The following is a 23160-nucleotide window of genomic DNA, read 5'->3' as shown; positions in this document are numbered from 1 at the left end:
TTGTAAATGTTTTCTAGTGGTCATCATTTATTGCGGGCATGTCAAAAAAAAGTTGCCAATACAGCACCAAATCTCAGAACAAGAACAAGCACACCAAATAATATAGAATCCGGATTGTTTTGGATTCAGAAACGGAATTTCTGGATGTGTAACCACAGCCCTATTGGTCTGAGGGTCAACAGATTCGTAGGATCTGTTACTAGTCTGTGGTCAATAGTGAATGAAAAGCATCAATCCATCTCATTTTATAAATTATAATTCCGCTTTTCCATACCTAGTATATATTATAATTCTGTTTGATTTCGTTCATCTCCATGTTTCTATAAGTAACTTGAGTTATTTGGCAAATATTATTGTTATAGTGCGATATGTTGTATTTGCTTGCTGTGTACTCAAAATATTAGATATGTGAGTTCTGTTTATTACATTACCTGCATTGTTTTTTGTACAGTAGTTTTACCTTTTCATTTCACCCGCTGGTTGTACCTTTGTTACTTCGACTTTTTCAGTCTAATATGTGATAAAGTAAGTAAAATTCACAGAATACTACTTTTCAGAACAGTATAGTTTTCTGTAGGCACCGATTTTATTATATTATGAGTTATGACGTTATAATCGAAACAATGCACCATACTTTGAAATAGGAAACTGTACGAACCTACATGCCTATAAAGTTTTGATGAATTACCTATATTTAAAGTTCGTAGATCCAGTCCTAGAATTGGTAACTACAATTTCCCAACAGGATTCTAGTTTATAAGTAACATACATTTTAGGAAATATACACATTATACATTCTTCTTTACTTGAAGTGTTACTCATTGATCAGGTACCGTCGTAATAAGCTAAATGGTTGTGTAAAAACTTATATAAAATTACATATGAAGAAATATAACTGGGGTTTTAGATGGTTAATATGGGAAAAGTAATATAATAGCCACCATTGAAACAAAATCTTTTACAAGTGCCCCACCTTCCTTCAAATTTCACTAAAACAAAAAATTTTTTCCCAAGATGTCTTGATCTGTATTATAGGGAAAGGGTGAATTTTTATAAAAGAAACCTGATGAATAATAATTTAATTAATATCTTTTGTCTTATAAAAATAAACTTATATTTTTATTATTGTTTTAGATATTTCAGTAGATAAACATAAACTGACTACTTTGTAGTCAAGAATATAAAAAAAACGTTTGAATATAGCATTCTAGCCTATAAAAAAAAAAAATTATCTTGCACCTGAATTTATATCTTAAATCTGTGTTAAAGGTATTAACGGTGTCACAATGGCCTCACCTCAAAGTGTGTCGGTGGATCAGATGAGGCAGATCCTGAATGAGGTGATAGACACCCTGGAGTCACCCGACTATGCGGCCAAACTGGATGAAGCCAAGGAGGCTGCTGGCAACGAGATGCTGAAGATGATGCAGATAGTGTTTCCCATGGTCGTGCAGATTGAAATGGAGACTATCAAACACCATGGCTTCAGTAACTCCCGAGAAGGTTTGATTTTGTTAATAAAACAAATAATAATTATCTGTTTTTCATGTGAAAAGGACTGGGGTAAATATCTTAAATGAAACAGTTTGAATTTCGGGTTGGGGGAGGCTCCCCCACCTCTTTCGCCTGCTGAAGTTGAGTAGTTCTTTTTATTTAAAGTTCGAAGTTGACTAATGAAAGTGCATATAATTTTATCAAATTAACTAAGTTGGAGGGGAGTAGAGGGGTGATGGGGTTGAGGATAGTAAACACTCCCTATCACTAGGTTGGTACTAAAGAGTTTCTGCTTCAGACAGACATTACGTAATCACATCGTGAAACATACCAAATTATGTTCCCTTTCACTTATATGCAATTACTTTTGTACAAATCTGTGTATATTTAAAAAATGAAATAAGGATATTTTGGTGGTGCTCCGGCACTCAAAATCGATTTTTAGGGCTTGAGAGGAAAAGAAACCCCCTTAACCCCCACAATGATAAAATCACCAAATTTACTGTTCGATTTAAAATTCAACCCCTTGTTTGCAGGTATAGTACAGTTCACCCAATTAATCCGCGATATGGAAAGCATGGACGGTGAGGTGGCCCGTCTACATGCGCAGATCCGCAGCCACTATCTACCCCCTGTATCAATCAGTTCTACTGTCGACACTTCTTTGTAGTCTTTTGTGAGTATACTTTTCACCAAACTCAAGTCTTGTAACTCAAGTAGTCTTATACAAACTTCATGAATTTTGCTACAGCATGGTATAGGAGAATAGTAAAAGAAGTAAAATAAACTACCATTATGTCTATATTGCTGCTATAATACTATACTATCATTAAATATAATAACAATCTAATTTTCCATATTTGATGATTTAATTATTGCACACATACTATACCTTAATTGTTCATGTATCATAAAAATAATTTCGCATGGAACCTTTTTTATAACACATGGAAAACTGCAGTAATGAAGGGGGCTTGAAAAAAGAATTTGGTACTTTAGTAGTAATAGCGGATTGTTATTCATTGTACTCATTTGATAAGTTTGCAAAGTCAGAAGATATTGTATTGAGGTTTGCACAGTGATTTATTTAAAAAAAAACAAGCTTCTTATTGCTTTTTAAAACAGACATTGGTAATAAATAGTAGCTTTATGAATTTTCACCTAAATACTATGTTTTAGTATGCAGATCTTAAGTATTTGTGGCTGCTCAGTGAATTTTCTTTATGAGTTTTTATTCTTCAGTTTATAACAGCGTCTGCTCTAGGCATTGCCCGAGTAAAAAAAAAAATTCCGGCATCAAATTCCCGCCGTATATATTCCTAGAATAAAAAAAATAGTCCTTTCAAGCTTCTCAAATTACTTCCATACCAAATTTCATAGGAATCCGTTCGGTAGTTTTTGAAATTATCGCGATCACAGACAAACGCGGCGGAGACTTTGTTTTATAATATGTACGGAATAGGGCAACTATTATTATTAACAATAACTCTTCAAAATGTATTTGACACAAGGATCCTTTATTATTTATGTAGAATATTCACACGCTTGATGGTAAGCGGAAAGTGTTAATAAACGTTGAAGTTAATGAGAATTATCACGGATCATGGTGTTGAGCTACGGGCGGCACCACTTACAGAAATTTTCAATAAACGATCCCAATCTCAATCTCCAACCCGATTCCGAGAATGAACCAATCAAATTAACTCATTTGTAAACATGTCACAAAAACTTTGTTCTGATTGATCCATTTTCGAGATAGATCGAAAAAAGCGATTGGCATTGTTTATTGAAAATAGTGGTTAGTGATCTTTAATACTTGGCGCGCGTTCGACGCATTCGCTTTGTTATTTATTTATTTACACAAAGTTAACAATATAAAATACCAAAACATTGACTATACTTCAAAATTACATGAAATCTAAAACAAACATACTATTGGGTCCAAAAATTATTTTACTTAATAGAGATAGAATATAGAATAGAGGAACAGAACTGCATACTCATCAGTTTAAATAAAATGTCAAACAAATTTTTACTAAATTTGTCTGTGGTGGCCGTGGTCGAAATTCAACCGCAAATCTCTGTTTTTACGTTTGAACGTTAGGTATGAAGGTTCTTCAGCGCTCTTTCTATGTGCACTTTAATTTTGTTAAATTTCACACACTCCTCCGTGTGCTCAATGTGGTAAAAAAGTATTTTTTTTTTTCACATATTAATATTTAGAATAATATGACCCAGAGACAATTTAAGAATTAATTTTGTTTTAGGTAGAGCGAAGAGAACATTCCCCGGCAGCCACATTATATATTACAATTATTAACATTTAAAAATCATGTTTACATGTTTATTTTGACCATTAAAATAAATATATGCATATTTTATATCTATGTCATTTGATTTTATTTATATCGCACTCTTAAAAAAATAATGACTTATTTCCAAATTGTTAATTTGTGGCAGTCGTCGGAAAACTAATTTTTGTTTGCTACCTTTTCTTTTGAAGTTGCTATAAAATTGAGCTTATTAAAGATAGGTAAAAAATGAAACTTATAGCATGAAAAAAAATGGGAAAAAACTAAAAGGTCGCAAACATAAATTGGTTGTTAGACGATTGCCACAAATTGACAATTTTGGAAAGGGTCATTGTTTTATTAAGAGTGCGATATATTTATTGAGTGTTAATCATTACCCACCATTGCTTCGACGTAGTCGTTTAAAAAGAATCTTCCTCTCGTTTATAGTATAGGCCATGGCAGCATGATCTCTGACCTTAACCGGTTCCCTGTGGAAAGGATTAAAAAAAGCACAGGCCAGCAAGTGACCAAGTGGATCACCTGATTTTAATCTCCACATCCTATTGACATCAACTATTTCAAAGGAATAATAAATGCGCTACTGGTTTAAAAAGAGAGAAATTGTAGGAAGTTGATAGACCACCATACATTCTTCTTACCAAACCCAAACTGTTGATTTCAGTTTTCGCCTGCCCATGTCACATGCGCGCTATAGATAGATGTTAGTTTGTGAACTCTAAATTCTAAAAAGATCGAAATTAGAATGCACATATGCCTTATTACTATCTGACACATTCACTTGACCATAGAGATTACACAGTGTTATGAAAACCTCCAAATCGCAATAGTACAATCGTCCCAATAAGCCGCTATAGGCGGATATACCTACCAAATAGAAAGTTGTACGAGGTAGAAATTAATGTGAGATTTACTTTTCAGGTATGATTTATTGAAGACTTCGCAAATCGTTTCACCATGAGGCATAGGAAATATAAATACTTCGCTTGTGTTAGCATTCTTATATACTGTTACTATTATCTCGGTGTCAGTGATTATTTGTATTCGAAGAGTTTTAAAGACAACTTCGACTATCCGCTAAACGTTGACATAAAGCCGTTGGTAGCGGACGTACTGTCTGGGAGGACGCCCAGCGTGGCCCCCATCAACTACTACCCCTACAGGTTCCTTAGTAACTCGGGCAAGTGCGCCACATTGCACAAAATAGATCTGTTTATCGCGGTCAAGTCCGCCATGAACCATTTCGGCCATAGGAACGCCATTCGCCGCACATACGCACAGAACAAAGTTCGCGGCAGAAACGTTCAGACTCTGTTCTTCCTCGGTATCGACCGTCGCGGCAAATCTGACACGCAGAGAGCCATAGAGAAAGAAATGGCGGAGTTCAAAGACATCATTCAAATGGATTTCCACGACGATTATTTCAACAACACGATTAAAACTGTGATGACGTTCCGCTGGTTGTACGAGCATTGTTCAAAGGCGGATTTCTATTTGTTCACCGATGACGATATGTACATATCTGTTAAGAATCTTTTGAATTACGTCGATGAGCTCAAATATTCTGTTAAAGACAGGAATGATACGGATTTCGAAATGACATATACAGACAATGACGTCACCGTGGCGACGGAGGATAGTAATCTCATATTCGCGGGCTACGTGTTCAAATCGGCGCCACAAAGATTTCGTTCGAGCAAATGGCGCGTGTCCTTGGAAGAGTATCCGTGGAATAGATGGCCTCCTTACGTGACTGCGGGCGCTTACGTGGTCTCCAATTCGGCCATGAAGACTATGTATGTGGCCAGTTTGTTTGTCAAACATTTCAGGTTTGACGACATTTATTTAGGCATAGTGGCGAAAAAGGTCGGCATCAAACCGACGCACTGTCCTATGTTCCATTTTTATAAAAAGAAGTACAGTAAGGATGCATACAGTGATGTTATAGCGTCACACGGTTACAGCGACCACGAAGAGTTGATTACGGTGTGGAACGAACAGAATAACAGCTAAAATCCAAACATGTTTGCAATTGAGTATAAAAGTTATGTTCCAGTATAATAATATTGTTGAAACCAGAGTGGCTCACAGTACAAAATTAGCATTACTTATAAAAAATATTTATTTATGCTAGTAATTCTCAAACGTGGTTAAAATATAATACTCTTAACATGAATTGTCCTCAAAAGTATTATGAAAAATTACTCTTAGGCCACTCTGGTTCTTGCGGCTTGATTATTAACAATTGTAACAGCAAATTATTATCAGTGGCGGAGCCATAAAAGCCGAGAAATATGACTACCTTTTGATACAAAAGTTTTTTTTTTCGATATGCAGTTAACACTATGGTAACTAGGAAGTCGATTATGTCATGTTTACAGTAGAGACGCTTATAGAGAAAAAAAAATATAATCTTTATAATACTAGAATCCTTAATGAGCGTTTTGTGTAATTCAATATTTAAACAAAAGAAGTTTAACTTATAAAAGACCAAAATAAAAACATTAAAACGGAAATGACCAGAATTTGACATGCGTAGTTTTATCTCCGAGAGCCGGCACTGATTATACTGATGCACATCGGGTGCTTATCAAAAAACGAAGTGTAGTTTTTAATTATTTTGTACTTTGTGTTTATTTTTATAGCGCTCAAATTAGTAGGAGTAGATTATGGTGGCAAGGCCTTAGTTCTGTATGAAAAATGAGATACTACAAGGCTTGTAATGCAGTGAAATGCAATAAGTGATTTTGGAGAATTAATACCCAGGATAATATTTAATCGGAGATTACTTGCATTAAAACCACACGAATTTAGATGCAGAATTAAGGCCGTTAACGTACAAAATCATGTACTTACTAAGTAAAATGCTACAAAAGAAGTAAAAGTAGTAGAACTAGTTTGATATATTTTTGAATTTCAGTATTTTTTTTTTTAAATGTATGTGGTATGGGTGCCCCGAGACGGAGGGTGCCAGCACCATCCACAAGTTAGTGGGCCCACGAACAAATGGTATCTTATAATGGGAGCTAGCCATCCCTATACATCTAGTAAAACAAAATACACGAGCCCCGAATAAATGTATAAATGGACAGGAAGATATTCCTTATAAATTTAAGAAATAAGTAATACATACAGTTCGTTTGTCAACGTAGACATTCATTTGGGGCTAATTTCTCAGATTTTGGCTATTGGGTGGAATTGTAATATTGTAAAATGGATGAAAGATTCAGCATACAAAGCCCCAATTCTTGAATTTTTTCGAGACGGGGCAAAATGTGGAATATGCTGTAACCGCTCACCTATAATGCCGTGTTAAGCTCAATGGCGGTATCTTAAAAAAAAATCAAAATCTTGATTTTTGTCGTCAGATAGCTTAGAAATACCAATGAACTTACCTAAGTAACGGTATCTTGTTTAGATCTTGTTCAAAAAACCTTTAAAGACTTTCTCAATGTCAGTTGTACATACAAAACTATAAAACTATATTTAGAAAACTTCGATTCGAAGGTTTTCCTGACAAACCGCTTTTAGGCTTAGCACGGCAGTATATTTTTACCTTTGTCATCATCATCATCATTTCGCTCCCCGGAAAATAATTTATGAATGTAGTAGACGTCCTAGATCAGGGACTGAGCATGCAAAAAGATCTGAGAATAGTACATTTATTTTAATAATCTTTAAGTTGAGGGTACTTTCGCGCCCTTACCAGTTTGTGAACGTGTAATAATGTGTGTTAAGATATATGTGTTGCCAATTAAAAACAATGGCTCAATATTCCTTTAAAATATGATTCCTGTAGTGTGCTATGTTTAAACTTTTAGTAAGTAGTTTTTGGTAATGTAGGCTATGTGTTTTCAAAGAATCTTTTTAGTTTTAAGTATTATTAGATATCTTAAGCTTTTGTGGTTTTCAGCCGTTTTGAATAAACGATCTCGATATCAATCCTCAATCCGATTCTAAAAATGAACCAATGAAAATGTCAGTTGTAAGCATGTCAAAAATCTGCTCTGATTGGTAAATTTTTAGATAGAAAAAATCGATTGCTATTGTTTATTGAAAAAGGTGGTATATATAGTTAAGAATGCGATATTATCGATATTTATTTCGGATATTATGCAAACAATTATTTTATTTTTTAAACTTACGGCTTTATAGTGTCCCCGTATACATTAGAATGATCAGGAATATATATTTTTTTTAAATAGCCGCGAAAGTGTTCCCATGTCCTTTGTGACGTCATGTGAAACATCCTTGCGTTAAGTTTTGGTCCTCATAATGCATGCTATAAAATACTCGGGTTTATTATATTTTATATGCTCATTTGGATAATAAGCAAAACAAGTAGGAAGAGAATGTACATTACGTATTTTATTACATTTTAGTTATTACATCGTTTAAAGAAATGGCATTGTGTATGTATATTTATTGTCAATGCGTGTGTAAAACATCGTTGTAAGGACAAAATATGTGACCCAGGAATGCGTAATAAAGATAATGGTGAAAAACACAGTTTTATTTTCTTTCCTAACTTTGTACGCACGACGCACTACGACTAATATGAGTGGAGCAATAATGAAAAATGTTACAAAAACAGGGAACATAATTCCTTTTGAGAGCTTCTATTGCATGTCCTGCGTAAACGGTTAAGTTATGTAACAATCATATACATTATATCAGAATAGATTTTCTTAAAAAGTTCTAAAAATTGTAATAAATTCAAAACCCACCCAACGGATTTTGAGGAAAATTTGTATAGATAGTTTCAGACCCTGGAATGGAAATAGGCCACTTTCTATCCCGGGAAAATGTATATCGTAAGATACCCATATAACTTTCATGCGGGCGAAGCGGCAAGCTACAGCTAGTGATCTGTATAATTCTCGGATTACTATGGATGTCAACCGGTTTCAAGACAACCGGCTAAAAACGGTTGTAAAATAACGAAACGTGAACGAAACCAAAAATTACCGTTTTTATTTTTATAAAATATCGAATAATTATAGTAAGAATATTAAAACCGGTACTTGCGTACCAAAAAATTTTATTAGTTGACATCACTATTGATGGCGCCACTGAGGTCACTGACCTTTATACAACGAATCAAAATACCTACTCAAAATGAAATCAGCGAAAGATAGGCGGGAAAATACAAAAACAATAATTACATTTTGACAGCTGCAACAATATTTGCATTCATAACCTCTATTCAAAACATAAAAGTTGCAAGGAACTTTGAACTTAAATAATATACCTAAACATGCTACAGTATTACGTTTTACTGCAGATTACGTGCACAATATAAAAATGGTACACAAAAAAGTGTTATAATTGAGATATAAAAAGCAATGTCAGTGAGATTACCATTCACATTTAATTGGTCAAAACTGTAAGCCGATTGTCTAGTACGATGATATATTTTAAGATAAAGTGCTCGACCTCGGTTAATCTTTTCTTGAGATAAATTGAATGTGCTTCGTAATCGAGAACCAGTTTCGGCCGAGCCTTCGTGAGATAACGTTGAAATGGCGTATGTTGTGGATTTGCGTTCCGATACGGTGACAAAGCCGACACAGGCGATGAAGCATGCTATGGTTAACTCGGCGCTGGGTGATGATGTCTACCGCGAGGATCCTACTGTGAACGCGCTGGAGAGCAAGCTCGCTGCCCTGCTCGGCAAGCAAGCGGCTTTGTTCGTGCCCTCAGGGACCATGGCCAATCTTATTGCAAGTCAGTCTATACTCTATATAATATAGCTTAACAAACATTCAGGTATTTCCTTAATGTTAGTGTTAGAAATGTAGCATTGATTTGATTAGCAAGAGAAAAAATTATGCTTGAATTTATAGTTTTTAATGATGTTGAAAATATACCAAAACAAAGAAAGAAAATATGTTTGACACATAAAAATGAATCGGTCAAGATGATACTCAAATATTGGACTGCGATCCATCTGGAATTCCTCTGATTTGTCCTAGTTTAGAGGGCATTCGGGAGCCGTCCGGCAAGGGTGCTTAAAAAAGTATCCAGGTGTATCCTGCACACTCTTGTTGTCAGGAGAATTCCATTTTTTTCTATAGATAAGTGATAAATGTATAAATGACTAATATAAAAAAATTATAAAGATGTTTTTATTTTTGTTGCTAAAATTTTTTTTGAGTGGTGTCTGGGGAATTACCCGTGTTTAATTAATGTTTATTTACCTGTCTCTATGTGCAATCAGCCACTTAATTAGCTGAACTGAACATTAAAAACTTAAAAATAATCTACACATTAACTTTAATTGAAATAATCTTTTTTTATATTAAATAAAATAAACCCTATGAAGTTATTTTAGTGAAGAAAAAACTGTTTTGAATGCCGGGACACAAGTTTAAAGGCAATTTTTAATTTGTTCAGCTAGTTTTGTAGCTCACTGTACATGAATAACTCAAAAAAGCTATGAATAACCAATAATCCTAGTTTTACTTTGCAAGATGGACATTCAAAACGTTGCCTTGCTTTTATATATGTATATAGGCTTTTATATTAATTTATTAATATTTTTACCAGATCATTACATTTACTCAATTAAATATCACCCAAAAATGCCCAATTCTAAACTGGTTCAATATAATTATTAGGTATCAAAGTAAAATTATATTTTTTTTTACACATATAAAAACTGTTTTTGCCTCATTCATTGTATGTAAATGGTAATATTTAAATTTGGAAGGGGTTATTGAATAGACAAATGGAACAGATTCAAATATTATTTTATCATCATTCTTTCATTAGATGGAAACTACAGCTTACTTTACATATCTAGTTTTATAAAATTCCATTTTGAATTAAATTTGAGATTTATTCCTCTGTAATTTGAATGATGGACATACTGTTACAAACACATGAATATTGTTATGTATCATTTTCATAATATAAGACCTAATAACTGACGGAGGCATGAGCAATGTCAAAACTGAAGATAGTATTTAAGATTCTTTATTGAAATGTCACATAATTTATATTTTGTGGATTTAATCATGAGGCTGAGCAAAAATTCGGTTATATTATTGTTAAGTATATAAATATATTATATTTTCTATATAAATACATGGTATAATGCCTCGCTGGCGTAGTTGTATTGGGTGCGCAGTACGAGTTCCGCTTCGAGGACTTGGTTCGAATCGTCGGGCAATAGGCTCGCTGCATATCATTTATGAGAACTCACACTGCGAAAAGTAGGTGCCCCAGTAGCTCCTCTGCCTACCGGTGGCACAAGAGCTACTAGGGCACCTACTTTTACTAAAATAATATATGTTTCATAACTTATGTGAAATCCGATTGTCATTAAAATATTTACAAAGAAACGAAGATAAATATTTTATTAATGACTAGCTTCCGCCTACAGCTTCGCCCGCGTGGATTTCGGACTTCAAAAATGGAGGAGGTGCTGTGTAGCTTTAACCATTAAGGTTGCACACGCGTCGGAAGCTTAAAAAATGGAGTAACTTCTCCCGTTTTCCCAACATTTCCCTTCACTGCTCTGCTCCTATTAATTGTAGCGTGATGAAAAGTATACTATAACCAGCTCAGGAGTATGAAAAATAATTGTACCAAGTTTCGTTAAAATCCGTCGAGTAGTTTTTGTTTCTATAACGGTTATACAGACAGACAGACAAAAATTTTACTAATTGCATTTTTGGCATCTGTATCGATCCCTAATCACCCCCTGATAGTTATTTTGGAAATATATTTCATGTACAGAATTGACCTCTCTACAGATTTATTATAAGTATAGATTTGTAGATCTTGTTCATGCTTAATACCTATAACATGTTGTGTCGAGTTACCTTTCGGAAAACAACACCCTTCGCCACTGCTGCCTACCCCTTTCAGAATCAAGGCGTGATGTGTGTTTGTATATAAAAAGTACTTAAGGTTATAGCTTAAGGTCCATTTTCATACATTTTGTTTCACCTTTAATCTGGGTAACTAAACAAGTATTGACAAGTAAAGAATTTAAATTCACGTCTAGTTAGTGATTTCGTCGTATTAAATTTTAAAGGCCGAAATATCCATGCATATTAAATTATTTTTACGTTTTTCTTTCAACTGCGAGAACTAATCACTAACTAGACGTGAATTTGAATTCTTTACTTGTCAATACTTGTTTAGTTACCCAGATTAAAGGTGAAACAAAATGTATGAAAAATGGACCTTAAGCTATAACCTTAATGTAGATGGAAGGTTATACCCTACCTTTCACAATTCGGCGCGCATTCGCATTCCCGGTTAACTGAGGATGTAGGCAATTTATCTCTTAACTCTGTGAACTTTGACCTCCGCCGCTTAAAATAAATTATTCACGTAATACATTTTAACATGTAATAAATGTTTGGTACGCATTTATTTTATATTACTTATTATGTGTAAATGCGAAAGATTGTAAAATGTGCCGATGTTTGTATGTGCTTTAGAAGTAGATGCAGTAAAAATTGAATTTCGATGAAATACGGCACATGGGTCAACCAAGTCCTACATAATTTTTTTTTATCCCGGCTATGTTCTCGTATGAAAAATAATGGAATTTTTAATAGATGTCGCTAGTATCGTACAGTGTTTTAGGGACTTATGTAGCTGGAAAGGTATATCTAACGTGACCATTTATTTTTCGTCACAAAACGGGACATCGGTTTATTTACGTCAAGCATAAAACCCGGGCGGCTCAACGCCGGGCCGTAAAGCACGGTTACCAAAAAAAAAAAAAAAAGGTTTGATTATTAGATAATTAAACATAAAAAATATTATGTAACATATAAATGTTCAGTTTTATTTATATTTGTCTGAAGAAAAATATTGTTTTATTACAGCTGTTTTTTTTTATATATTCTCATTAATTGTCAACATCGTTTTCAAAACTGGAATCTGTAACTGAGTTTTTTCAGATGTCCACATTTTATTAATTAGACAAAAGATTCGTAGGCCTTGTAGCCAAGTAGCAGCCCGGTCAGCTCTTACATTTTCGCACGATTTCCAAAAACGGGACAATTTTGTGTCCCCAAGTTTTTTCTGGGGACACCGGGACAAATTACTGAAAAACGGGACGGTCCCGTTCAAAACGGGACGTCTGGTCACGTTAGGTATATCACGCGGAAGAAGCTGCGAGCAACACCTAGTACACAATAATATACACCGCAATAGGACTTTAACGAAACAAGGTTTTAGGTGGCATATCTCCTTCATATCAGATACCTATTCACCTCTCCCAGAAGATGCAACATAAATATGACGCTTGTAATAAAATTGGCGTAGGAATAACAGCGAAAACTTTCGTGTCGCCTTTTAATATAAGTAAGTAATATATTACTTAACTTTGTATTGAACCTGACAATATTAGATTGTCTAGAATAGTCTCAGATTGATGTGTAATGCAACGCCATCCACGAACTGATGATATGAGCCATTATAGTGTTGTTACCGAGCTTGCGCGGCCTGTACCTCTCATGCTGGTCACGATCGGTTGTAGGTAAAAAAAATATGCTAAGCTTTATTCATAAAAAAATAACGATAAATACTTTTCGGCGATCTTTTATAGCTCGTAATGTGTCCAATTACTAACTTGTTTATTATGAGATGACCTTGTAATTTTGCCGTCAGTACCATGGTATTCTTTATACTATCTATACTAATACAAAGCAGAAGTATGTCTTTCAGTCCCATAACATCAGATTATTTATATTATCCATACTAATATTATAAAGCAGAAGTACCTACGCACACTTTAAAAGCGCGAGTTTGAAGCTTGTGAAGACGTAGGTACAATGATAGCACCCTCTTAAGGTTTGGGAGTTTCTAAGGGAATACGGATTACTATGGTTTGTTCCAGCGATGGTGCATTGCAATAAGCGCGGCTCGGAGGCGATCGTCGGCAATCTATCGCACATTTACAAATACGAAGTCGGTGAGTACGAAACCAGATTCCAGTCACATTAGGTCAGCCCTTCTAACGCTTTTCAATTTAGACCTTTACAGAATAAATTCAGTATTTGAACAGAGAAACGGAGATTGCGATATTTATTTAGAAATTATTATGCAAATGTTAACCTTCGTACGTTCTTAGAAGCAATAAAACGTAATTAATATTTCCATGTATACTTAAATTTTATTTGAATATATTTTTCAACTCAATCGATTAACATCCGTAGCAAAATACATTCCACTTATCACAATTTAATTCGAAGCTCAATTCCAAATCTTCCGGTAAACACTGCTTTACACCTTTTCAAATATGAATTATATTTTACGCTTGGACGCAGGCGGTGCTGCGCACGTGGCCGGTGTCCTGCTCTCTACCGTCGCGAATAAGCCTGACGGCACCTTCGACCTTGAGGAGCTGGAGAGGCGCATCCGCGGCGACAATATCCACGAGCCCATCACTTCTATGGTGGCTGTGGAAAACACGCACAACGTGTGTGGTGGCAAGGTATGTTCATCGAAGCCACTTCTGCATTATGTTAAAGGTCTTCTCCTTCTTCTTTTAAAAATGGCTCCACCGTTTCATAATCTTAAAGGTTGAGAATACGCTAAATGTCAAATATAATACACCCCGATAAAATACAAAAGTCAAGCTCCCACATAAATGGTAAACAAAAGAGTACATTCAGCATTTATGGTCTTATACGTTAACTGGCGGATAATAATTACTTATTTGCTGGTGGTTAAATATTAAATTTCATTGTTATAACTGGGTGTATGGGACTGAACATTAGTGAATTTATCAAGATATCGATCAAAGTATGCACTATTTTAATTGAAAGTAAAATTACTTAAGTTCCAGGGTTTATTTCTAGAAGTACTTCTTACTATAAATTTAGTTTAATTACGCTAAGATTACATCATCAGGCGCTGCCGTTGAAATTCTTGGATGACCTTGGAGTGGTCTGCAAGAAGTACTCTCTACCCCTCCACATGGACGGCGCTCGTCTGTTCAACGCGAGCGAGTACCTGCAGGTGCCCGCGCGCCGCGTGGTGCGCGACTGCGACAGCGTCTCCGTCTGCTTCAGCAAGGGACTGTCGGCCCCAGTGGGGTCGGCGCTCGTGGGCTCCTGCCACTTTATAGAACAGTGAGTTTGATTCGTATGAGTTAGGTTAGGTTAGGTTAGTTTTAAATGAAAAAAAAAACAATCTCGTTTGTATTTTTTGGACTGACTATCCTCTTAGCAATGTTGTTGCTTCAAGTGGTTTTACAATAGTACTACTCAGCCTAAGCCATCTAACTCTCATTGGTCAATATTGGCCTTGAAAATGCTTATGCTGTGGAGATAGAGTTGTAGGTGAGATATCTTGTGTGTTACTTGCAGGGCCCGGCGCGTGCGCAAGATGTTGGGCGGCGGCATGCGGCAGGCGGGCGTGCTGGCGGGCGCGGCGCTGGTGGCGCTGCAGGAGGTGGTGCCGCAGCTCGCGCTCGACCACAAGCGCGCCAACATCCTCGCCAGGAGTCAGTACACACCCCTACCCAGGGGCCCCTTGTCACAAAATGTCACACTTCGTTGACTCCCTTACCTCCTAATGTGTGACGTAATTTATATATGGACCCTTTGAAGCAAGTCTTGCCTGCGTTGACAGGCGAGACACGTCTCAAGAAACTTGCAGCGAGAACTTCGGACTATCTTAATGAGGTTTTAAGTGTATTATAATCCCCACTAAATAATTTACAGATATTCAACGAAGTTTTTGCTTTATATGTTAATGTAAAATTCAGCACTAGAACAAAATAAGGACCTATAACCAGTAGTTCAGTAGGTAAAGGTACCATATACAAATCGAATTATGATTTGTATATGGAAAGAAAATAATATACGTCTCATCAACAGCTATAGAAGGCATGTTCCTGAAGTCGTTCTCAGTGGACGTGGAGAACCAGCACACCAACATCGTGCTGGTGACGATATCGAAGGACAGCAGCCTCACGGCGGAGCAGGTGCTGCAGAGGCTGGAACAAGTCTGTCTGGCGGAGACGCAGGTACGTCAGGAGTCCAGCATCACACAATAAAAGAAACATTACTGATCTTGAGTGGGGACTTAGTAGGCGTTTCTTACGGTTAATTTATACCGGCATGGGTTTTTTTTGTATCGGACCCCGCAGTCACCACCAGGGCAAGCAATGGGATACTGGAATCCCTCGGACAGGGACCTGGAGGAAAGTTAGGAGGGGATAGCTGGGAAGGATAAAGAAACCTCTTAGCTTGGAAGGAGGGGGGAAGACGAGGAAATTTTCGCGATCCCTCATAAGCTTCTATGTGAATTGGCAACTATGAGATGCATACATAGTTATCTGTGTGCCCAGAGCCGCGACGAATGTCTCCCCGTGCATGGGCGTGCATTTGGTGTGGAGACCGACCGCAAAAGAGTTGCCTCTGGTCACGGGAATTTGCACCTGATGATAAATGAAGTAGGGTCCAGATTTGTCTGCGTACTTTTGTACTTATTATTTGTTTTGTTGATTCAAATAATTCCTTTCTTACAAGCATCCATGAATATTTTGGAATTGTGGGTGTTTATTTATGGTTTTTCCTATATTATACATTTTTAATTTGTATTACGAATAAACAAGTTGTATTTTTTTTGTTATACAGGGTGATTGTAAAACAACGAACGACGAGGGCGTCATAGTAAAGGCGACAGAATTCGACCCAAAGACAATCCGGTTCACGTTGCATCGAGAGATCACAGACGAGGACCTGTGGCTCGCCATCATGAAGATCACCTACGTGTTCAAAGAGCTCCATGCTGCGGAGAAATGAGTGAGAATGTGTTTTAGTGAGAACAACTCTACATACCGGCATGTAACTTGGTCGTTGTATTAAAATGTAGGTAGTTTAATATTTTCATGCATATTGTAACTTAAGGTAGTATGTGTGAATGTTTGGATGTTTGTTAGAAATAAACTCAGAAACTGCTAAACGGATTTGGATGAAATTTGACATACGGATAGACCATCTTAAGGATTTACATACAACGTACTTTTTATCCCGCTAACCTGCTCCAGTAGGAAACAATTGAATTTTTCAATCTGATTTTCTAAGTAGATGGCGCTGTCGTCGTTCATATAACGTTATGAATCGCGGCTGTAATTTGGGGAATCTTATAAGAAAGGCTTCTGACGCGGGCAAAGCCGCGAGCAATGCCTTGCAGTTACTGTTCAGTGTTTGGTTCGTTGTACATCTAATAGCGAATAAAATATTTAAATCGAGTTTGCTAAGAGGTTACTGAATTTGTAGAAAAAAATATGTAAATATTCAATGGACATTTCTTTTTGCTAATGTTACCATTAACTTATTTCTTATCCAGTGATCAAGTTACGTGCCGATATCATTAAATTGAGACGATTTTTTCAATGATATTGCTCAATTAGTTAAGATAAAAGACGCAAACTAGATTTACACACACACACGCACACATATCACGATGACGACGTATGCAGAGGCGCAACCAGATCACCCACTTTTCACCAAGTTCGTGTTCCGTCCCATGATGTGATAGGGGGCGAGTCTATTCCTTATTTATTTAAACTGGATTTAATTCAGAGGAATTAATTATATACATGAAATCATGATTGCCTCACTGGCGTAGTTGTATTACGGTATGACAGTGCTGTGGTCTTGGGTTCGATTTCCGGATAGGGCTGATATTTGATTTTGCTATTCAGTATCAGCCTGGAGTCTGGAATTTATGACAGACACGACGGGAAGTGCGTGCATCAGTTGCGCCTCTGCCTACCCCCTTTATGGCTAAAAGGCGAGAGTGTTTGTACTAAAATGAATTGTTCAATGTTATAACGGATTGCCGTTATAACATTGAACGGACCATCTAATCTGGACGCTATATCCGGTAGTTGGTATAAACGATGCAATTTTTTTATTTATATATTTAACCTTGATATTTACCACCGTTTTCAATAACCGATCGTAAATCGTTTTTTGATCCATTGTAAAAATGGACCAATCAAGGCAAAGTTTTTATGACATGCTTAGAAATAATGCATTTTGCTTGGTTCATCCTCGGTATGGGATCGAAGATAAAGATTGGGATTGTTTATTGTAAACGGCCGTTAGTCGTTATAACGTTTGTGTCGATATAACCGATACGTCGTTATAACCGATGCCGTTATAACAGAGCTATAAAAGGATTCTACTGTAGTATATATCTATAGTTATCGAAAACTAGCAGCTAAAACAGGGTTTCGTACTCCATGACTAATCTATTCACTGTATTTATATAGGAATAGGGTCTCTATTTCTGTGACAAATTTATTCAAACTACTGTCGCTCAGCGTCGACGCGAAGTGACGGTGTAGACTAATTTGGTGACAATTAAAATTCAACCTTATATCTTTAGGTATATGGATATAATTGTAATAAAATTACTGCAAAACTTCAAACCGCTTAGGACAATGTGGTTTGCTATTTTTATACTAGTGACAAACGAAATAAGGTTGAAAGTAAATTGTCATCATTGGTCTCCCTTTTTATAATTTTACCATAGTTTAGATTGTAATATAATATATAGAATTTCGTTTTTCATGACGTCAAGTTATTATAATGGCCTTTCGATGTAACGATGAATGACATTAAGCTTCTAATTAAATAATGATAAATTTCAATTTTCCGCAGGAATGATTCCACATAATTTACATAACTTTTGTATATGGCATTAAGTTCGCCTATATTATGAACAATAAATATCTAAAATTAAATTATATTCTATATCAACAATATTATTCGAAATTAACGGCGCCTGCGCAATTTTGCGAGTGTGGTAAAAAGCATGACACGAGAGTCGGTGGTGGTTTATAATAATACTAGCGACCCGCCCCGGCTTCGCACGGGTGCAATGCTGATACTAAATACACTACAGAAAAACTGTGAACGTTGTATATAAAAACATAGCGGCCCGCTCTGGCTTCGCACGGGTATAACATAACAAAATAACAGTATTTCTCCACTATTTAATGGATGTTATTATACATATAAACCTTCCTCTTGAATCACTCTATCTATTAAAAAAACCGCATCAAAATCCGTTGCGTAGTTTTAAAGATTTAAGCACACATAGGGACAAAGAAAGCGACTTTGTTTTATACTATGTAGTGACGGAACATTCACTGTGTTCAAATCTTCAAATTATAAGCCATGGATATTAAGTAGTAGGAGTGAGTGTCAAAAAACAGAAAAGTGACGGAATACTTGTATGTGACGTCAGCGGGCATTACGATGCGCGCGAAAGAAAGAGATGGGGCGATATCCCCATTCCAGCACGTAGCAATATTTGAAATTTGAATTCCTGCCTCATTTCTTATCGAATTTTTATGATATCACAGAAGGATTTCTTTTTTGTACTATTTGCTGTTATTAAAAATCTACAAAATAAAACACAATCAAATACTCTATTAAATGACGCGGACGTTCGTGTCGTGTTTGTTGCCATATTCTAGGGAGCAGTTCCCGATACAACGCGTTTACAGCGTGCCTTATTTGCGTTTGAAGTGCATCGTTCCTCGTTAAACTATATAATGCACATTTATAATTGTCCTTGTTGACAAAGGTCACATAATTAGTTTTTATTGCGCTTTCAACGAATAGCAGGCAAACGGCAAATGAGTCATTTGTTTGTATCACAAGCCCATACCAGAGCAAATGTCGGAGCATTTTCAACCTTAAATAGTTGTTTAAATGTTCAATATTAATAAATCAAACCCACTAAACAGTAAGCAGAAGCAACACAAAAGAATAAGAAGACAAATCTTCTAGAAGTAAGTAAGTTAAAGCGTTGTGTATTTCGTATAGGCTGTTTGAAGTTCTTATATTGATAAATATCGATTTTATTGTTAAATGTCTAGAAATATTTAAGTTCTTAATTCCGTGTGGCACTTTGCATGCCAGATTATAGGACTTTGACCTGTTTATTGACTATTAGAACATAACAAGATGTCCGGTAATTAAAATGATTGAAGAAAATTGCGTCCATTAATTTTGAATTTCCTGTATGTCGAAGAACGTGTAAATTACCTTTTTTGTTGACCGTACTCGTTGAGTTAAATGTGGAACTAATGGCAACAGGTTATGAATATATAAATTATTCTTGTCAAATAAAGGATAATCTAATCTATACTATTATATAAAGCTGAAGAGTTTATTTGTTTGTTTGAAATGCTAAACCAATTTTGATTTTTTTTCACTAATAAGAAGCTACATTACTCCTTAGTGCTATTAGATGGTTTTAGTAATGGTAAACATTTATCCCGGAAAACTTTTTACGCGGGCGGAGTCGCAGGCAAAAGTAAGTAAATTATAACCTGATTGAATATAAAAGTGAGACAAATTAACAACTCTATACATACAACCGTCGTTTTTAATTTGTTGGTGTACTTTATCCCACGAATTTTTATGTGATATTGAAGAGTCAGCCCTAATGATTTCTTGTGTTTTAAACGCGAATATTAGACATTAAAATTAAACTATTTTTCGGATTTCATCGCGGTTTTAATATTATAGTTTTTTCTCGATGTTTCGAAGACTTTGCAGCCTTCATGGTCACGGGGGGGACTGAGGTGTTGTTCATCCGTAAAGTCAAAGTTACAATATCTACCTACATTTTACAATTATACAACTTTTTTAATTTTTTTTTTTTTTTATTTAGCCCTAAGACAAATATTATTTAAACAAGCAGATAACGGTACTTTCTGTATGGAAAGCTTGTTTACGTCGATGTTTGCGATGTTACTTTAATATTCACTACGCTCCGGACACAAACAGTAATATTATGATGTATTCAGAAAACAGACGAAAAATTCCAGTAGTTTAACGTTTCGTTACCTATATCTCGCGTCTTACACGTTTTCGCTTTCAAAATATCTTCAACGTACGGACACGGAAGGTCTACAATTTTATTATATGTATACATCAGTCCAGAGATGCTTGTATCTTTGGTCGGTCAGCACTTTCTATAGGGTTCACTTCGCTTAACATCAGGTGCAGTGAACGCTTCAACAAAAAAAAAAAAAACAGAGGCGAAGGGTCCATATAATACGATTCCTACCGACTTTCCTTTATGTAGAATCTAATTATCATTAGAACGATTTGCAAACCGCATGCATATTATTAGCTATATGTTGTGTCGAGTACCCTTTGTGAAAATTTCACTTTTCGCCACTGATTTACGGATGCCTCCAATGTATCAATCTCGAATGAAGATAAACGTGGATAATTCAAATGGATGGAAAAAGTAGATAATACATTTATTTGGGGCTGGTATAAATAATTTCCTCTACGAAGACGCGCCCCACTACTTTCTTATCGCTTACAATGTGCGTGAGCAGCGTGAGTAGACACACACACTACGATAGCCTGATGCTTAGGTCAGTCCCCTCACCTCGCGATACCCCTGCTCTAAAGCTACAATGGATAGCGTCGGGAAATATGCTTGGTACAGTCCCCTTACCCCGCGACAACTCGCTCTAAAGCCGGTGGGACGCGTCTTCATGAATGAAACGACCTATAGTACCTTTTCTTTTTTGATAATTATTAATGTTGGTGCTCAAATTATTTATTTTCAGTCTGTGCATTTCTTGTCATTTATTCTGTAAGAATATTTGTTAGTATACGGACAGAGCATAATATAACAATTATCTTTGTATTATTTATTATTATCCTTGCGTGGAAATAAATGAACAAATAAATGAGATTTTTTTATATAAAAACAAACTATTGTATTAAGTTATATGTAATACCCCATGTCATTTTGAATGTTATCATAGTTACTAATTCGTTCGACTTTTAACTAAAATAATTAGGTTAAAATAAAAGGGTTGTTAATATACGTAAGTTAACATTGTGGTTACATGGAATGTTTTATACATTTGTTATTGTTTTTATGAATATAAAATATGTGTACTCAGTTGTTTTATTTCACACAAGTTTCTCAGCACACTGGTATAAAATAGTAATTTAAAATATAACGGCCCATGCATACGAATACGCGCTCACGACAATCGCAAACGCGAGTATCACGCGTTACGATCGCACATTTCATTTGAAATCGATATTACATAGTAAAAAGCAAATATAACGAGTTAAAAATCCGAAGAGAGAGCCAATATTATGAAAAACTTGCTCCCTTAGTTTAATTATAAAATATATTTTGTGCATAGGGCTTAAATTGGCGTTTTAATGGCTGGCCAATTTTTGGATAATTAGGACAACTGATGTTACTACATCAGTTATCCATTATAGTTCATAACAGATTTCTCTTATTATGTTCAGTAGTTACACTAGCTACGATGTCCTTCAAATCAGAACACAACAGTGACTACATTCTGCTGCTTGCCGGCAGAAATAGACATTGCGGTGGTATTTATCCTTGCAGACTCTCACATATGAGAGACCTACCACCAGTACTATAAGAAGTAAATTTCTTCCCAAAAATTACCTATCACATGAATTTCATTGCTATTGTAAGGCATTTCAGTGTATTTAAAGAATAGACGAGCTACGTTGCTCTTGCTAATACATGCCAGTGTCGATAATGGTTTTTAGGAGTTGCTATGGAGAGATGATGTATATAAAAATATATACCATTCCATTCGCGGTACTATTATCTTTGAAGGAGTTATTAAGAAAATGCGATTTTCCTCAATTAAGTGCGCACGAGTTTACCTAGTGAAAGTGTTTGCCATGGGCTTTGAGCCAAATACTTGCTTAGTGAAAACTAAACAGATGTTCATCATCATCATCATCATCTCAGCCACAGGAAGTCCACTGCTGAACATAGGCCTCCCCTAAGGATCTCCACGTCGACCTGTTGGAAGCGGCCTGCATCCAGCGACTTCCTGCGACCTTAGCCAGGTCGTCCGTTCACCTTGTAGGCGGGCGTCCGACATTTCTCTTGCCTGTACGTGGCCTCCACTCTAGAACCTTTCGACCCCAACGGCCATCGGTTCTTCGAGCTATATGCCCGGCCCACTGCCACTTCAACTTGCTAATCCTGTGGGCTATGTCGGTAACCTTTGTTCTCCTACGGATCTCATCTTTCAAACAGATGTTACTAATATTATTTAAATCATAGGTAGAATCTATATTGTACTTATATTAATTTAATGGAATACTAAATAGTAAGAATAATATGACGTGTTAGAGATACCTAAGTAGTAAAATCGTAAATTCTCGTATTTTGTTTACCGACCTAGTGTGATTTTAATTTTATCTATATACCTTAGGTTTTTTATCAATATTATAGGTTTATGTAACCTAACACTATTCATAGGTAACTACTCTTTCTAACAAAAGAGCGCTAATTATTTTATTAAAGTTTATGTTCA

The 23160-nt window shown here is 35.8% G+C and overlaps 2 protein-coding genes across 6 annotated transcripts; both read left to right on the top strand.

The window, feature by feature from the left end:
* The first annotated feature begins 196 nt into the window (after positions 1–196).
* On the top strand, positions 197–8313 carry LOC115451835 (protein C10). 5 transcript variants are annotated; one of them, XM_030180239.2, is made up of 4 exons: positions 197–408; positions 1270–1503; positions 2031–2170; positions 4728–4826. In XM_030180239.2, the coding sequence occupies exons 2-3, from the start codon at positions 1287–1289 to the stop codon at positions 2162–2164; spliced, it is 351 nt and encodes a 116-aa protein (XP_030036099.1). In that variant the 5' UTR covers positions 197–408; positions 1270–1286; the 3' UTR covers positions 2165–2170; positions 4728–4826. The 5 variants fall into 5 exon arrangements, with proteins under 5 accessions (XP_030036099.1, XP_030036109.1, XP_030036083.1 ...); XM_030180249.2 differs by lacking the exon at positions 4728–4826 and adding an exon at positions 3766–3881; XM_030180223.2 differs by lacking the exon at positions 4728–4826 and adding an exon at positions 3762–3881.
* Positions 8314–8954: 641 nt separating this feature from the next.
* LOC115451894 (probable low-specificity L-threonine aldolase 2) lies at positions 8955–21736 on the top strand. Its single transcript, XM_030180302.2, has 7 exons — positions 8955–9533; positions 13672–13746; positions 14102–14268; positions 14688–14908; positions 15146–15282; positions 15659–15807; positions 16421–21736. The coding sequence occupies exons 1-7, from the start codon at positions 9329–9331 to the stop codon at positions 16586–16588; spliced, it is 1122 nt and encodes a 373-aa protein (XP_030036162.1). The 5' UTR covers positions 8955–9328; the 3' UTR covers positions 16589–21736.
* Positions 21737–23160: the final 1424 nt, after the last annotated feature.

This window comes from Manduca sexta, chromosome 12, assembly GCF_014839805.1.
Source record: "Manduca sexta isolate Smith_Timp_Sample1 chromosome 12, JHU_Msex_v1.0, whole genome shotgun sequence".
Lineage (NCBI taxonomy): Eukaryota > Metazoa > Arthropoda > Insecta > Lepidoptera > Sphingidae > Manduca > Manduca sexta.
The sequence above is the reverse complement of the archived record's forward strand: the minus strand, read 5'-3'. Positions and strand labels throughout refer to the sequence as shown.

Bases quoted from the DNA above. Each gene is read 5' to 3' on its own strand.
- LOC115451835 (XM_030180216.1), top strand. From the start codon at position 4,764: ATGAGGCATAGGAAATATAAATACTTCGCTTGTGTTAGCATTCTTATA.
- LOC115451894 (XM_030180302.2), top strand. From the start codon at position 9,329: ATGGCGTATGTTGTGGATTTGCGTTCCGATACGGTGACAAAGCCGACA. The intron at 9,534-13,671 runs GTCAGTCTATAC...GGTTTGTTCCAG, and splicing joins CATGGCCAATCTTATTGCAA to CGATGGTGCATTGCAATAAG. The intron at 15,808-16,420 runs GTACGTCAGGAG...TTTGTTATACAG, and splicing joins TCTGTCTGGCGGAGACGCAG to GGTGATTGTAAAACAACGAA.